Source organism: Triturus cristatus, chromosome 1_2 (assembly GCF_964204655.1).
Source record: "Triturus cristatus chromosome 1_2, aTriCri1.1, whole genome shotgun sequence".
NCBI classification, from domain to species: domain Eukaryota; kingdom Metazoa; phylum Chordata; class Amphibia; order Caudata; family Salamandridae; genus Triturus; species Triturus cristatus.
This window is the reverse complement of record NC_140580.1, coordinates 153,196,997-153,215,130: the sequence shown is the minus strand read 5'-3', so window position 1 is coordinate 153,215,130 and position 18,134 is coordinate 153,196,997. Positions and strand designations below refer to the sequence as shown.

General features: G+C 43.1%; 1 protein-coding gene across 1 annotated transcript in view; it reads right to left on the bottom strand.

The window, feature by feature from the left end:
• Positions 1-18,134, bottom strand: part of LOC146866993 (guanylate cyclase 2G-like) — a 161,495-nt gene that overhangs the window by 52,729 nt on the left and 90,632 nt on the right. Inside the window, exon 2 of the mRNA XM_085618900.1 lies at positions 10,862-11,210. Within this exon, the coding sequence (XP_085475026.1) occupies positions 10,862-11,210 (349 nt within the window). The remainder of the gene's footprint in view (positions 1-10,861; positions 11,211-18,134) is intronic.

Here is an 18,134-nt window from a genome sequence, read left to right as displayed (position 1 = left end):
GGTTGTTGAGGTATGCTGGTCCGGCGTTGTGGTGTGCTTTGTGAGCGTGGGTGAGGAGCTTGAAGGTGATCCTCTTGTTGAAGGGAAGCCAGTGCAGGTCCTTCAGGTGGGCGGTGATGTGGCTGTGGCGGGGGATGTCGAGGATGAGGCATGCAGAGGCGTTTTGTATATGTTGGAGTCTCTTCTGGAGTTTGGCCATGGTTCCTGTGTAGAGGGCATTGCCGTAGTCCAGCCTGCTGGTGACGGGGGCCTGGGTGACCGTCCTTCTGGTTTCAGTGGGGATCCATCTGTAGATATTGCGAAGCATGCGGAGGGTGTTGAAGCAGGAGGAGGAGACGGAGTTGACTTGTTGGGTCATTGAGAGGGAAGGGTCCAGGATGAACCCCAGGTTGTGTGCGTGGTCGGAGGGTGTCAGCGCAGTTCCCAGCGAGGCTGGCCACCATGAGTCGTCCCAGAAGGAAGGGGTGGAGCCGAGGATGAGGACCTCCATCTTGTCCGAGTTCAGTTTCAGGCGACTGCTCTTCATCCATTGGATTATAATTTGACTGTATTTCCTTATGCTTTATGTACCAGTGTTCTTTAACCCAGAATGTGTCTACAGCCAATAAAATTGAAACTTTGAACGTTCTCTTACACCAACTAAGAGTGAATTTATTTTCCAAAACTACGAATGCTTGAATGACTGGACAAGTCAAGAAGAATAGGGGTAACCATAAAAGAAGTTGGATTTTGTTTGCAGATGTCCGGCAGTCACCCATTTGAAATGTTTATTTATTTTGAAAGTTTTGTATAGTGCGGACATGACCCTTGTGGGTATCAGAGCGCTTTACAATTGTTCAGAGAGCAGAGACGAATAGAATCAATAATATCATATGTTCCAAATCACCTATAGACAAAGGTGTGGCATGAGAATTAGCCTGGGCAAAACTACAGAATGAAAAACAGAGTTTGACTGGTATCATGATGGGTATGGTAATTGTTGGACTTGGCCCTTTTTGGCTAAAGTTCCCTAAACTTTTTGCTTTCCCCCTAGACCTTTTTTCTGACATGGTGTTGCAAACTTAGATGCTTTGGGCACTCTGCCACTGCTGATCAGTGTCAAAGTGCAAGTGATCCCTGTGTAAAGTGTAATGGTAATTGGTTGTCCATGATTGGTATGTTTGCCTTAATAGTAAAGTGCACTAGGTGTTCCAGGGCTGATAATGCAAATGCTACTAGTAGGCCTGCAGCACTAATTGTGCCACCCACACAAGTAGCCTGAAAGAGAGAACTCAGGCCTGCCACTGCATGGCCTGCGCACAGTTTGTTAAACTGCCATGTTGTCCTGCAAGTGTACCCACTTGCCAGGCTTTACCCTTCCCTTTCTATGCACATCAGACATCCCTATGGTAGGTTCAAGGTACCCCCTGGGCAGGGTGCAGTGTATGTGAAAGGTAGGACATGTACTGAGGTGTGTACCATGTCCTGACAGTGAAATACTCTCCATTTAGTGTTTCACTGTTGAAAGGCCAACTTGCCCATAGGACAGAATGGGGAGGCTGTGTAATACGTTTCCAGCCTATCTTCCCAAAGGCTTAAGATGGAGAGATGAAGTTTAGTGTGCCTGAACTCACATTTCGATAACACATCTTTTTGTGAAGGTGGTTTTGCATTGTGTGTTTAGAATCTACTCTTTTAGAAGTGGCTGGGTTTTTGTGCTCTAACATTACTGAGTGTCTCTGCCTGGTTGTAGATTGACTGTCTAGATCTGAAAGTGATAGGATCTGGGGAATGTCTTGACGCAGGGGAGGAGGTGAGACAGCAACAGACTGACCTGCATCTGGAGTGTAGGGGGAAGAGTAGCCCCTGTCGGGGGAAGAAGCCTGGGCTGCTGCTATAAAACAATGGCTCCATCCCCTGCTGAGTGATTAAGGATCCAGACCCCCACTATCAAAGGAATAAGGTGTCACTGGCAGGGAGACACCGAGAACTGGTTTAGACAGTGGTCAGTGCCCCCCTGAATCCAAAGACTTCAAAGACATTTAGGGGCATAACTATGAGAGCTGAAACCCCTGGACTTTGGAATGTAACTGTTCAAGACTGTAAAGGATTGTAACTACTTTGTGGTCGAGAGGAACCTCTGCCAAGGAAGAAACAGCTGAATAGACTGAAGTAAAGGACTGACCCTTGCTGTGTGTTCTGGGGCTGGCCTGCAGTTTGCTGCTTTAACCAAGGAGAGGCTGAAGGGACTTTGCTGTGTGCTGTGTCCCCCTGCTCAGTGGCGTAATGAAACTTGAGGGGCCCCCCCTGCAAGGTATGTGGAGGGGCCCCCTCGGAGCTCAATCAGGAGCATCCCGGGCTGGAGCATAGTGCTGAGGGGGCCCCTGGAGCTTGGGGGCCTCCCCCGCACCGCTGGGGATGAGGGGGCCTGTGTTACGCCCCTGCCCCTGCTTGAAAGGACTTTGCTGTGCTGTGTCCTGAAGTAACTTAACCCCAAGGGCCCGAGGAGAGCTGGCTCCCTGTTGTGGAAACTCAGGAACACAAAAGTTTCCAGAAGTGTCTCAGCGACACTGTGTGCGTGTGCTTTGTGCAGCCTGAGACCTTCGTAAGAAGTGCCCTGTGATTGTGGGCACCTGGAGACCAAGCGAGTCTCAGCTACGCTGTGTGCGTGTGCTTTTTTCAGCCTGAGCCCTTCGTGAGGATTGTCCTGTGATCGTGTGCACCTGGAGTCCAAGTGAGTCTCAGCAACGCTGTGTGCGTGTGCTTTGTGCAGCCTGAGACCTTCGTGAGGATTGCCTTGTGACCTTGCACACCTGAAGTTTAAGTGTGTCTCAGCAACGCTGTGTGCGTGTGTTTTTGCAGCCTGACACCCTAGCAAGAATTGCCCTGTGATCGTGGGCACCAAGAGTCCAAGTGAGTCTCAGCGACGCTGTGTGCATGTGCTTCATGCAGCCTGAGACCTTCGTGAGGATTGCCCTGTGATCGTTTGCACCCATAACTCAAGTGAGTCTCAGCGACGCTGTGTGCATGTGCTTCTTGCAGCCTGAGACCTTCGTGAGGATTGCCCTGTTATCATGCACACCCGAAGCTCAAGGAAGTCTCAGCGACGCAGTGTGCGTGTACCCTGTGGCAGCCTGAGATCTTCGTTATCGCCACTGCCCGGAATCCACAAAGTCACGTCAGAGACCCAACTCGTGAGAGCCGGAGAGGAGAGCGAGGTCGCACCCCCCAGATAACGTGTGTCGCCGCCTGGGCGGGGTGCAGGCTCGGAGAGAGACGCTCTCGGCCTCTCCCATTCAAGCAGCGCGAGCCTCTGCTTCAGCTCGTATCGCGGCCCGTACTTGCCAACTACCTGATTGTTGTATTACGCATTGCATTATTTCTGCATTACAAACTACCTGATTGTTGCATTTGCATTGCATTAGTTTGCATAACGAACTGCCTGATTGTTGCGTTACACATTGCATTATTTTGGCATTACGAACTGCTTGGTTGTTGCATAACAAACTACATTATTTTAACATTGCGAAGTGCATGGTTCTTGTATAACGAAATGCATAGCACTGCATTAGGACTGCATTGGATCATCTAGAATTGCTCATTAATATCGCCAGAACCTACAAGGGCTGGCTGGCCTAATAACCGGGCAGGTGAAATATTACAAATACGCATATGTTGGATTTATATCGTGTGGTCTCATCGTATATCTTTTTATATAAACTTATACTTGTTTTTCTATGACACTCATGTGGAGTCCTTTTGTGGTGTCATCATTGGGTCACTGAGAGTGTGGTTGCAAATACTTTACACATTTGCCTTGAAGATAAGCCTGGCTGTTCGTGCCAAGCTACCGAGGGGGTGAGCGGGGCTATCTGAGAAGGTCTCCTTCCTTTCCCTGACATGGAAGCGAGGGTCCCTACTTGGCCTAAGGTACCTACCTCAGCCAACTAGGGAATCCCGCTTCTAACAGTCATCTTTAACTACAGTCTACATAAGGAGTGCAACATCCTGGAAGGATTCATAATCAATGGCATATCCACATCTGACACATTGGTAAATCATTATAACACTAAACGTGATTTTAAAGGACATCACCTAAAAAAAGAAGAGTTCAGACAAGTAGTACGTCGACTCTAGACAATACCTTGCTTCAAGGCTTTTATTCTGTGACAACTTTGTATAACTACCCCCCAGACGTCACATGAAGCGAATAGTGAATTGAACTCAATGGTAACTATGCCTACTGAGAAGCATGTCAATTCTGTGAATCAGTCCTGTATACTGTGGTGTAGATAATTCTATTCAGACTGAACAAAGGCAAGGCCCTTCTGACAGATCTTGTCAAAGCTTATCTTGTCCCCCCCCCAGTGCTCCACAGTTCTCTACCATATCACCAGGCAGATGTGTCTTCATAGCTGCCTGCCATTTAAGTTAGCACCCACTGATAAACAGGACAGATCCTCCCCGTCCTGAAGAAGTCCAAAGTGTAACCCGATGACCTCCCAAATTACCACTCAAAGCAGATCTCTGTTATTCATATATGAATCCATAATTGTTTAATAAGGCTTCTACAGATCAGTACTCAAATCTCTGTGTTATTGACAGTTCATGGCACCCTTTAATTTGTTTTCGTGCTTTAACATCTTTGCATGGTACCTCCTGTTTATCCTTGTGGTAGACATTCCTGCGTAATTTTGTACGCATAGTACTCGTGACACCCAGTAATGACTATCAGTGCGTTATTTGTAAAATAACAAGTGCCGATGCCGAAAGCGAAACTCAGACAACCGCGGGTAGCGTTATAAATGGTAAGCTGTCCAATACCAAGGATCTGTAGTTGTGAATACACCTCAGGCCTCTTTAAACCACCGACATACACTCCCTGACCCATTTGCTCACTGTTGCATTTGCTTTCTCCCTTGGTAACGGATCTTTTGTCTTTTTCTTCCTTGTTCTTTATCCTTTCAGTGTATTTCCCCTCTCTTGCTCTCGGGAAATGTTTGATGAGAAAAATAAGTGCTGTACCAAAAGAAGAAGTGCTGGTGGTCCCCACCAGCAACCACTGGCTCAAATTAAGCACTGATGACACTTCACCCGCCTAGTTCCACTCTAAGAGTCCCCCAAATGCTTCTATAAATACGGTGTGTCTACGAAATCTTTCTTGGACTTTCAAGAAAGTATATGCCATCCTAGTTAAAAAAAAAACCTTGCTGCCATCGCCACCATTTCAGAGGGAAAGGTGTCCGCTGCATGCGGGATAAATGAAGCCTTTGGAAAAGGCTGGTGAAGGTCAAAGAAATTAACCTAGCTTTAGCGAGGCGAAGTTCCCAAATATGCACCACTTTACAAGTGATGTTTTTTTATTTGCTCACTACAGATTTCAATAGAGCAACTTGAAACTCATGGTTGTGTCAAAAGTTGTACCATATGTGAATAATGGAGGTCTGCTTTGGGTGATTGGATGGTAATTGGATTATCAACTTGCCAATGAATATTCACATGGAGCTCTTTGATCTTACCTTCTTGGAAGGCACTTAGGAGCATACGTATGAAGCCCATTTCCCGTTCGCAAACGGGCCGATTCTCAGAATCGACCCGTTTGCGAATGGGAAAAAGCCTTTTAGGATGTATCATCCCAGAAGGCCCTCGCAAAATAGGCAATCGCAAAATTTGCGATTCCTTATTTTGCGAAAGCATTTAAGGAATCGCAAATTGTGATTCCTTAAATGCAATGTAAACAGCACCCAAGTTCTGCGATTTCTCCTTAAGAAATCGCAAATTACCACCAACTTCAAGTTGGTGGTAATTTGCGATTTCTTTGAAAGATACATTTTTTGCATTTTCCAAAGTGCCATGTGGCGCACATAGGGCATGTATGTGTGCCACATGTGCACACATGCACATTTCAGGGGTGCAACAGGGAGTCCTTTTGACACCCTGGTACCCTTGAAATTGCATTCACAATTTGTGATTCTCTAATTGAGAATCGCAAATTGAGAATGTCTTCCCATTCATTCCTATGGGCCTCTAGGCCCATAGGAATGAATGGTGAGGTATTCCTTAATTGCGAATCGCAATTTTCGATTCGGAATTAAGGAATATTTGGATTTGCAAAATTATTTGCAAATCCTATATACATAGAGTTTTGCGATTCTCAAATAGTGATTCTCCAAAAATCGCTATTTGAGAATCGCAAATGTATCCTTTGATACATATGCCCCTTAATGATTAGACATGTTTTCAAGGTGAATTGAGTTGATGCTCCAGGAGCCTGTGTGAATGATGCATAACACATTAAATAGCGTATGTTCTCTGGTCAAACACCTTGTCCAGAGAATGCACTCTGCTGAGCACCATATTGAAGAATCTTAATCGGGGGAAACTCTCAATTTTGAAAGAACGTCGTTTGCAATTATAAAGCGATTTTATTGCAGTCCCCATGTGAATTCAGCTGTTTGTTCACATAACCAATGTTGTTATTATGATGGTTCAATAACTTTGATGTTGAACCGAGGGCAAAGCTGGGATTTATTTTTGAGCTTTAACTTACTTTCCATTATTTATTCCCGTTTTTTAGGTAGACCCTATATGTTGGGAGAGCAACATGATTTGCCACGATTCAAGACTGGGTAAGCATACCTGGCATGCTTTAATTCTACCAACAACAAGGAAGGTAATTTGAAATGCTCGTCATCTACTAATAGTGACAAATATGTCATTAATGTGATTTGGATTTGCAGGCCTTGGCACATCGACCAATTCTTTCCCTGGTCGAAATGTTGCCACAGTGGTAACAGCACCACCAGCATGGCCTGTGCACATGTTACACTGATTCAATTTCAATTTTACTTTATTATGGATAAAAACATATCCGTGAAAGGGCAAATCAGATCTCAGCATACAAAATACACAATTGCATCGTAATATCAGATATAAAATCGAATACATTAAAACATTATTCATAAGGTGTACATCGTATTGTGGGCTCGCATAGCAGTTTTCAAAAAAGCGCCTATTCGGAAGACCAATTATTCATCTTCCAGGAGTAGAATAGATCTATAAGCAATTTCAAGATGAACAGGTGATTTTTGTTTTTTAAAAAGGTATTAAAAACCATCTAGCATACTTTATATAAAACTTACAAAAGAATAAAAAGTGTAAAATAGCTTGCCCTCTGTGGCCATCACACGGGCAAGGCAAAAGATCAAGATTAGCATAAAAACCGAGGAGAAAACAAAGTAAAAACTTCACAGGGCTCACTCTTAAGCGAAAGAGTAGTCCCCTCTCCCACAGACCAATAGGTTTTGTAAGGTAGCTAGCCAACTGGTAAGAAGTATTCTCGATTGACATAAAAGCAACTGAAGTTGGTTTCTTGGACTCCCTGTCTAGTCTTGCCTTCTGTGATGCGTATAGAGTGCTGTTCGAACTTCTTTTTTGCTAACAGTATCTGTCTCATTTGGGCTTGCAAAAAAGTGTTCGTAGTAACCCTGCTTAGACTTCAACACACCTCTGCTAGACACGGACTGTCCATTCCCTTTTCACATTTAAGGCAATCTCCTATAATCTCTCGTGTAAGGGTCACCACTGGGTTTTTCCAAATGGCTATCCAGAATAGGGCTGGGCGTGCCTGTATGTAATCTTCGATGTAGTGTAAATTCAAATCGCTATGGCAAGCGTATTGGGATGTGGCGATGGGGGTATCTAAAAGTTTCCGGCAGAACCTATTTTCTTCACGCTGGATGCTGCAGCTCCTTGAGAAACCCCAGACCTTCGTGCCATAGGTTGGCATGGGGATGCACTGGAGGTTGAAAAAAAATTAAATAGCTAAGACAGCTCCCATCATCCTAGGTTGTGGTAGGCTAAGAACAGAGTTAATAGCTTTGGAGAACATGTTCCTACAATATGCCATGTGGTCAGACCAGAAACCATTAGCAGCAAAAACCAGCCCCAGAAAGGGAAAAGTGCTAGTGCATTGTAAACTTTGGTTGCCCACGGAAATAGAGTTTAAAAGGCGCTTCCTCTGTCCACAAGCCATTATAAAAGATTTTTTAAAATTTATACATAGCTCTAAAGTGGCCATCAAATCGACAAAACCCCGTACTAAAAGGCGTAGAGCATTAAGTGTGCGGCCCATTAAAACTTTATCATCAACATATAATCTGGCGGGAAGTATATTGCCATTAACTCTAGGGACATCATTGGTTACTGCAAAAATGTAAATTTCATGTCTATTATGTCAATGATCCGCGAGCAGACAGAAATAATAAAAATGTCCCCAAGATCTGGTGGGCTTGATCCCGCTTCCGTTTTGGTGCAAATGTGGTGGCTAGAGTTCCTACTTGGCACGGGCCTTGAAAACTAACGCCAGATGATGATGAAGATTTCATCCACAATTAAAGGCAGCTGCGGGAGGAGCTTGAGCGTGGGGGCTGTTTCAAACCGGCTTTCCGCATATCCTTTTGCGTTTGTTGGTCACAGCAACCGCGGCTACTGCATTTGGGGTACCCGCAACTTGACAAGGCAGGCCCTTGAGCGCCAAGGGTGCCTCCACTGGGAAGCAGGGTGTTATTAAAACCAGCTGTCTGGTGCACATGATTGCAGGGTGTGATAGTACATGCTGGGTCAGCAGGTGTCCTCCCAGGTGTCGCTCTAAATGCGAGATCGGTATGTGTTGCCTCATTCCCCAGGGATAGTCTGTGCTCTGTTAGTTCTATTTCTGAAGGCACGATGCTTGCCACCCTCTCCAACATGCTGTCCAAGGTGATGGCGTGGCGAGCAGGTGGTTGGCCAATATGTTTCTCCATCGTGGATTTTGACGATAATGAGTGGCGGGAATGGTGGTTAGAAAGGAGTCACAACTATGAGATCTTACCCATACAGAAAGGGATTCCATAGAGCGCCCCCTCCCCCCCCCCCCCAAGAGGTACAACCCAGTGCCTAGGCACACACAAGCACACACAGAAAAAAACAGATGCCTCTGTGGGTGCGATATATGACACAAACTGTAGTACACAGTACCTTAGGATGTCCTCAGGTCCAAGAAGTTAGGGGCGTGGCCCAGCCGAGCCTCTTCCGGGGTGTGTCTGCATGCATCCCGCAACACAGGACCCGCAAGCCAAGGATAAGTGCCTCCTGGCGCACTTGCATAACGTTGGCGGTGCTCTGACCGCAGGGCTCCTTGGGGAATAGAGTCCCCTGGCAGATGGTTTCTGACTGGCTTGTTTGAATTTTTAGAGTTCTTGAGAGGTTTTTCATGCCAAGTGAATAGATTTGAAGGCCAGCCATGAGTACTGCAGTAGTTATGTTATGTTAAACGGTTCTTGTAAAGCGCACATACACCGGATTGGTTTCAAGGCTCTACTCTGAGGGATGTCGAAACCCAGAGACTTACTCGTATGCTTGTTTAAACAGCCATGTCTTGAGGAGCTTCCTTAAGTTCAGTAGGCCTGTGCAAGATCTAATTTCAAAAGGCAGGGAGTTCCAGTATCTAGGCGCTAGTACGGCAAACCTGGCACCACCCATGCGCTTCAGTTTGAAGGAGGGAGTAGACAGAAGATGCAAGTGAGCAGAGCGCAGATTACGCATAGTTAACCACAGTAGCATCAATGATGTTGCTGCCCTTGATCAAGCAAAAACTCACAATGTTCACTGGAGGTGGTTAATTACTGCTCAAGTCTTGCCACCAAACACCATGCCTGGGCAATGAGCCACAAAACCTGCTATGCCCTCTGCGCCATCTCCTCTCCCATCTGTCCTCCTGTGTTTGCACTGTAACATGATAGTGAAGCAGAAACTGGTAATAAAGGAACATCCTAGGCTTGTACAGAAGCAGAAGTTGAGGAATGGAATGCAAGGAAGAAGCACACGCAGGAGAACTGGAGCGAAGATCCTGACAGCTCAAAGGAGATGAGCAGAGGCCAAGGTCAGCTAGGCAGGACCACAGGCGATGCCCTATGTGTACTGGAGCCAGAAGGCTAAACAAGGAAATGCATTGAAGGAAAATGGGCAAAAAGACCTAATTGTTCTCTTCTACGATCACACTCTACCCTACTTAAAAACGACACATACTCTGAAATCATTCAGCTGATTGGGCATCATGGGGTGCTCCAAAACCACAAAGTCACTGAAATTAGCCAGTTATTGTAGCTAGCACTTATAACACACTCCTAATGCACTGCTCATGGTGTCACATGTAATAGCACCGGTGACATTACCGATAATGTTATCAATGACACAGGTCTGGCTCTGTAGGTAACCAGCAAATGGTATGACTAGAGACCATGCCTTATAGCTGCTCCATGCAAGTGTTTACTGTCCTCCGGTATGTTCCGTACACAGGATACAGCCAAGGGAAAGCCTAGTGTGTGCAATATACAGGCTGGCAGCCTGTGAGCTCTTTTTACAGGTGTGCCTTTGCATGTACCTCACCGCAGGTCATGGCAGAATTATATCTTCTCAGCAAGAAACAAACAGGGACAATCGTTATGTAACAGGTAAAGGGCAGCACGCACTGCAAATAAGGCATTGTTACATGTGATCCCATGTTTGCCTTATGCCCTGTAAAAAGCAGAAATGATGCCACTGGTAAGATCAATAGTGAAACCATGAGCAGTACTTTGGAGCACTAATGAGAGTGTTGATTAACATAATTAGAGGATTTTAGGAATTGCACGATTTTGATCTTAAACATAACATTTTTTTAGTTTAAGTTTTGTAGTAGCATTTTATTTCCAGAATCTGATCTGGGGAGAGAACCATAATGTTCCTTAAAGTACGTTTTTCAGTGACGTTGTTTTAAAACTAGAGAGAGTTTTATAAAAAGAAGCATTCCATCTCTATATATGTACATTCATCAAATATATTAGAGAACTACTGAACTCACTTCTTGCATTTAATGACACATGTTTAAGGTTGTCTCGAAGGGCTTCTGGATCTTTCATCTCATACTTCAGCTTGGCGGTGATGGTGAAATTTGCCTTTAGTTGGTTTTCCACAGTTGTCCAAAGCTCATCAATTTTGTCCCAGGTGGATCCCTCTGCAGCTCCACCAAAGAGCGCAACATACCGCCATCCAAAGAACTGCAGGGTTTTTTCCAGGACTTCCCCAACCCTCTTTAGGGGGGACACCATTTTGACATATGTGTCATATACTAAGGTGTTGTCCAGCTTTGGAGTCTGGCTGACGAATCCAAACATGGGTATGTTCCACTGTGAGGCTAGTAAGCCTGTTACCTAAGGAGCAAAACAACACTCCTGTCATATTCTTAAAGTCAACAATTTGGACTGAAAACAAAAGGAAGACATAACTATGCATTTTACTTTTGATCCTTGAATTAGGAGCGCTGTTGTAGCGTCGTCATCTAATGCATGCAATATAAAATCATAAATAATGTTTAGAGTGCTGTCCAAAGCAACACATGCACGCTAATCACATAGTTGCCTGCCTATGCAGGAAATCCCCTACCAGTCAAGAAAACCTTTTCTTTCCCTGCACCATACAAGTGTGGGATACTTAAGGCATCCTCACGAGGCATGCAGTACAACTAGCAGAAGAAGCTAAGGTAAATTTATGAAATTACCTGGAAGGGTAAAAGGCCAGAGTCACTGTGCCCCATTTCCCCCAGCAGTCCCCATCATGAACTTTAGCCTAAGAATAACCCTCACAATCTGCATATTCACTCACACAAGTAAATGCAATATCCAGACCAGATTCACATCCCCCCAGCCATACTGACCTCAGCTGTATTCTATTCATCACCACAGTCAAGCTTCCTGCAAAAACCCTGACACGTCATGCTTATCAATTCTCACTCTGCAGTTGCCAGCTGACATGGTATATCCCTTCCTAATAATCAGACTATCTGCACTGTTTAACAATGAACTATGATGCAATCACGCAACAGACAAAACAGTTGTCCTAGCCTCCACAAGCTGCATAACAACGTCACACAACTGTAGCAGTATTGGCAATCATGCACAGGTCCGCATGGCCTTCAGCTCTCCATGAATTTTTCAACTGAACCTACCTACCTTCGTATTCACCATCCCCCCTCTCAAAAAAGCAGCTTCAACCTCATTGCCAGGCACAAAGAAATTGCAATTCCTACTTTGAGGACATCACAGTTTAGAGCTTGATTTTGACTGTGGCTCACCATTCATCAGGGTATCAGAGGTCAACTTCTATGTCAACAAGGCCAGACTGCTGCTCACCAAGCTACATGATCAATGTTGGCCCTGTGTTCATGTCAGTGCCTTCAGAGAAGCTGCTGCAATGGTTGCACCTCTGAGGGCTTTGAAAGTTTGCAGCATCACAGACTTGTTTTAGATTGCCCTGCACCAAACATTTGTTTTTCAGAAACAAACTCCCAAAGTAGAAGTTTGTTTCTGAAAAACGTAAAAGCCATGAACTTTACAACTTGGGACTTTACTCACGGGTGATGAGGGGCACTATTTTTTTCTGTCTGTGGCTGCCAAGGTTTTCTTGATGGTCAATGACAAAAAAAATAATAATCAGACAATCCACGCTAAGTAGGGCGGATCGTATGAAGTCTTTACTCCGTCGGCTATCCTCCATGAGGCCATTAGAATAAGGTTTCTAATGGCAGAGTCAATGCAGGCACCACCGTTAGAAAACTAACTGTTCACCCAACTCAGAAAACAGCAAGTGGACCAAAGGTATGGCGAAATGAGTACTCTGTCACTTTTGTGATGGAGTTTCTTGTGAGCTAAACTCTAAATCAGGTCCTTAGTCACTACTATTTCCATCAAACACATCAGCAGTATCTACTTCACAGGCTTTAACCTGCCAGATGTTCTCCCCACATATTGCATATGATGGAGCAGGTAAAACAACATGTTGTATACCTCCTCTAATTTGCATGTAATTAATTACGTAATCGGTCTAAAATTAATGTAATTAACATGTTTGCAGTGAAATTTATTAACCAACTTTTGCACTTTCATAAACACGAGATACACGTGGGACTAAATTGCTAATTGCATGGCAGAATAATTAATTAATTAACTATGGTACGCAAACTAATCTTAGATTCTGGTGAAATAGTAGAATTGCATGATTTATGTTGATTTGTGATTGTCTGTGCTTTAAATACATTAAATGGTAAGTATTATTGCTTTAAATGTTGCCACAGCTAGGGAAATACTAATATATAATGGTATTAGTGTGGGTTTAAACAGTAATCGGAATTGACTGCCAGCCAAATACATGACACAGTGGGAACAGCGGAAAGGACAATACAGAACCTGTGAAACGATGACTTCTTTTCCTTGAAGTGCTACATTCATGGCTCTCCCTGGGAGCTAGAATAAAACTTAACCATTTACGCTTTCCCATGCCAATTCATCATGAAGAACCGGTTTTGCGTTAAGAAACTTTCAATAACCTACAGATAACCCCGAACTGTCCAATCAGAACATTTTCTCTGCCCCTAAATGTTGCTGAGTTAGAATGAAGTAAGCGGGGAAAAGAGTATAAGAAGCCATCAATTCACCATTGGAGTGGTCTATTGGGTTGATCATTCGTGGCGTTGGGTTGCATTGAGCTGATATTGATCCATTGGTTTGCCTTGGGTTTATTTGGTGTTTGAGAGAAGAGTTTGCTGTGCATCCTATATTTCTACCTGACAGTTTGATCCTTCGCTGTGGGTCAGACAGCCTGACCGGGGAGTTTTCCTGAGAATGCGGTTAACTCTCTATTTGATCTGAGACCATCATCGCTTCTATTTAGTAACTGATTATATGTATTTTCCTAATTAATGATTATTTTCTAAATGTTGATCTCTCTTTAGTAAAACTAAAACTGATATTATGAGCTGTAGTTAATAATGCAAACGTAAGAAGTTTTATTAATTAGATAAATAACAATTGAAATAATAAGAAATGAGTCTGTGGTTCTTTTATTAATTACAGAAAATACCAAATGTTTCCTAGGCTTTAATTGTGATTTAGCGGGTTCTAATTCACCATCAACCAGTCCAACTAATTGGTCCATCGACCAAGTGGTGGAGTGCCTTGATGTTAAGGTCAGGATTCTGAAGATGTATATAGGAGTTGTATCTATTGTAAATATAATTTAATCCTGATAGGTAATAAGGTACATGTCCAGCGCCTTATTCTCCGGGGTACAGATTTGAGTGAGTTTGATAGAATGACGAGTATGTTGGTGTTATGGGCTCCACCAACGAATGAGTGTATGAATGAGCTGTTGTGAATAAGAATCTGTGACATAAGGGGAATATGCAAATCTTGTCCCTCTGCGCTGCATCAGATTTCTTGGTAGCAGATTGATGGTTATTATTGTATTGGTTTGGTGATTATCAATTTATGTTTAACACTTTATGTTGAGTATTGTTTATGTTGAGTGTAGTCGGAAATTTGAAACTTCCGGGAAGTAGGGAGTGGATTTATGTGGCAAGAGAAGTCACATGGAATTGAACATTGTCTGGTTTCAAGAATTGTGATAACACGGAATTGTGTTATGTTAGGGAAATTTCTGTATGAATGTGTATGAATGATAATAGTAATAGGTTCTCTTGTGAAACTCTGGCCTTAATTCTCAGGAGCATTGAAGTCTCCACATGTGTTTTATCCCCAGAGAAACAGGTTTTCCTTTTGCTTGATAGAAGGATAAGGTAAAAGTAAGTGCTACTTTATCGGCGTAACGGAAAATTCTGTGGTAGGGTAAAAGTAAGCGCTGCCTACTGGAAAGACAGAATTCTTGTGTAAATGAATAAAAGCTATCTCGTTGGTTTAGCGAAACGGGCAATGGAGATGTTTTATGTTGTTACCAACAGGTTTTGATTAAAGAAAACGTAAGAAAAGTTTGCCGAAAATGTTTGTAAAGGAGGGGTCAGCAAAAGCAGGAGTAGTGAGGGAGGCTGACGTCAGAAAGATCGCGCTGGGATTGGTCAGCTATAGACAGACGAGGCGTTCACTGGTTAGTGCGTTAGTGTGAGTAGCGCTGGGAGTGGAGAATTACCAGAGTGATGTAGACGCTCTGGATTGGTGCATTAGTGTGAGACGCACTGGGAGTGGAAATTACCAGAGTGACGTAGACGCTCCGGATTGGTGCGTTAGTGTGAGCCACACTGGGATTGGTCAGAATACGGAGAAGCCGTAGAGAGGGGATTTGCGAAGCCTAAGGTGATTAAGAACTTTTGAAAATAAAAATGATGTACTACGATCCACCTATCAAGGTGAAAAAATCATGGTTTGGGAAAATCAAAGGCCTATTTAAAAAGGATAAGCCAATTGTAACTAGGGAAGGACAGATACTTCCTCCACCAAAAACGCCTGCATCTTTTACGGTAGCGAAATATGGTTATCATACATGTATTTGGTTGGAGAATTGGGCAAAGTATACCAAAGATGATGGAGTGTTAGTGTTTACGGAAAATGATTCATTTAGTTTGGCAGTACTACGTAAGTTAAGAGATAGAATGATGAGATTAGAACCGAAACCCAGACCTACCCAATTTGAGGCTTTGACTGAATGGGAAGAAGAGATGTATGAAAGGGATAGGCATTGGAGTGGGAAAAGGTATTATTATATATTTAGTAGACATTGTAGTCAAGAAAGTCATGATGGCAGAATGAGAAGATGGCGAAATGCAAGCATGACGGATGGCATGTTTCCTTTGAGAAATGCTGGAGATATGAGTAGCAGAAAAAGCACAGAAAAGAGAAATAACACAGGGTCAGAACGCTATAAATATGGAGTGAGTGAATCAGAGGATGCAGTGCTGGAGGACATGTTCTATCAAAAAAAACCTCCATATCAACAGGATTCTGCGACACCAAGTGCACCACCACAGGAGACTGTAACAAATAAAAATTTCAAACAAATGCCGAATAATTTTGGGAAAAATAATCCATTTGAAGATGAGGAAATGTCACAGACAATAAGAACTGCTAGAACCACACTGGAATTAACTGAAACGATTAGAGAGTTAAAAAAGAACATGGAAGCAGTGACCGTGCCTGTAACTATAGGACCAGTGATACCTGTTTTTGATAAACAAAAGGATAGTGAGCATTGTTTAACAGTATATTAAATGAACAGGGTGACGCACTCCTTGGTTGGATAAGGTAATGAGTGTGGTAATCCGGTTGGTGGTGCAATTAGGTAAGTCCTCCTGAGTATGAGGATGATTGTTTAACAGTTCCATATAATGGCAATATGCAAAAGGAGAAAGAAAGGAGTAGTTCAGGAGAAAATGAGTGGAAGGTTACTGCAGGAATATCATAATTAAGCACTCCTAAAAATGTAACCGTAAATCAAAGTCCAGCAAGTAAAACACCTATGGCAACAGAATCAGCAACTGAAACCCCAGAGGGAATGTCAGATAAAATGAGAATAGCGACAACCCCTGTAGGACCAACATCTGAAGAATTAAGTGATTGGCTAAAGAGTTTACAGAAAAAGGATACAGAACCACAACCTTTAGATGTGGCAACATTAAAGGTAGCTTTAGAAGAATTAATTGTAGGAACAATTCCAACCGAAAAATTAAAAGCCTATCAAGATGAGGAACTAATGTTTTTATGTAAAAGCATCACTTGGAGAGCAAGGACTTTACATGAAAAGCTAGAAGAGACAGCGAGTGAAATGGGAATAGATTTTGAAAAAATCAGGTCACTACAGAAGCCATATAGGGTAGATTTTTCTGAAAAAGATATTGAAAATTTGAATACTGCAGGAAGATTGACCCAAATTAAAGAATTAATTGCGTTACTGAGAAAATGGGGTGATGTGGATCGATGGAAAATTAGATGGTTTAGGAGGAGAAAGGAAACTACAGATAAGGCCTCTCTAGCTTTCCCAATGAGAGAAAAAGAGCCAGTAGTAAAAGAATGCCCCATGAGAGAAATTCCTGGAGGAGGATATGTACATGTTCCGTGGACTAGACAGGATATTTTGTCATTTACAAACGATTTCCCAAGGTTGAGAGAAAAACCAGTTGAATGGTACAGACAGGTAGCTAGATTTGTCAAGCTTTCAAAAGTGTTGTAGATAGATTTGAATGGTCTTTTTGATATAATTGTGCCTGCAGATTTATGGGCAGAATATAAGACTACAATAGATTGGCCAACAGAAGAGTATCCTAGGGATCCTAAGACATGAGCCCCAGATCCAGAAGTAATGAAAAAATATGATCAGGTTATTACTTTTCTGAAAAATAAAGTACCTCTGAAAGAAACTGATTGGGTAAAAATCGACAGAACTCACAAAGAGGCTGAAGAATCAGTGCATGCATATTACAAAAGGTTACTGTTGGCTTTTAAATAATATAGTGAAGACGAGAAATTAAGTGAAAAGGATTTGAGTCATTTTATGTACAGGTTTTTTTATGGTTCAAGACCTGAAGTGAGTGAAATGATTAAACAGCATACAGTAGATTGGCAAAGCAAAAAGATAGACGAGGTATTGCGACATGCTAAATATGTTAGTGATGAAATTGAAGCCAAACATCGTAAGTTGAAAGAAAAGGCAATGTGGGCACAGGTTAAAGTAGTGGAATGACAAGAAGCCCAGTTAATTGAACAAGCCAATGGAATAGGGTAAGCAAGACCAAAACCTAATATTGGGAAAGGAAAAGGACAGATCAGCATAGATGAAGCTAAAAAGAAATGGCCATGTCATAATTGAGGAAAATTAGGGCATTGGAAATCCAAGTGCAAATTGCCACCGAAAGCTAATGGTGATAATTAATCATGAAATCCACAGGTGCAGAATGAGGTAAGTTTCCAACCGCCGCATCAGCAGCAGGTTGTTTCCCAACAGTGTCAGGTGCCAAAGCCACCTTTTCCACATAACGTAAATCCTCAAAGATACAGTAATGAGACAGGATTCTACAACGAAGAACAGGTTACAAAGCTGCTGCGCGCTGGTGCCATTTCGCAGTATTGGCTGCAACGCGATGAGAGTGAGTCAGAAGAGAGTTATTTACGGTGCCTAGGACAGGAAGAGGAGTGCGTACTTGGCGCAACTCTAGAAGTAGACCAGACAGGACCCTTTGTGGATGGAAAGGTGAATGAAGTAAACATTACTTTCCTAGTGGATACTGGTGCTACTCGTTCAACTGTTAGATCAGCTGAAGTGAAAAATCTTCCTCTCTCGGGTGAAACAATCCAGGT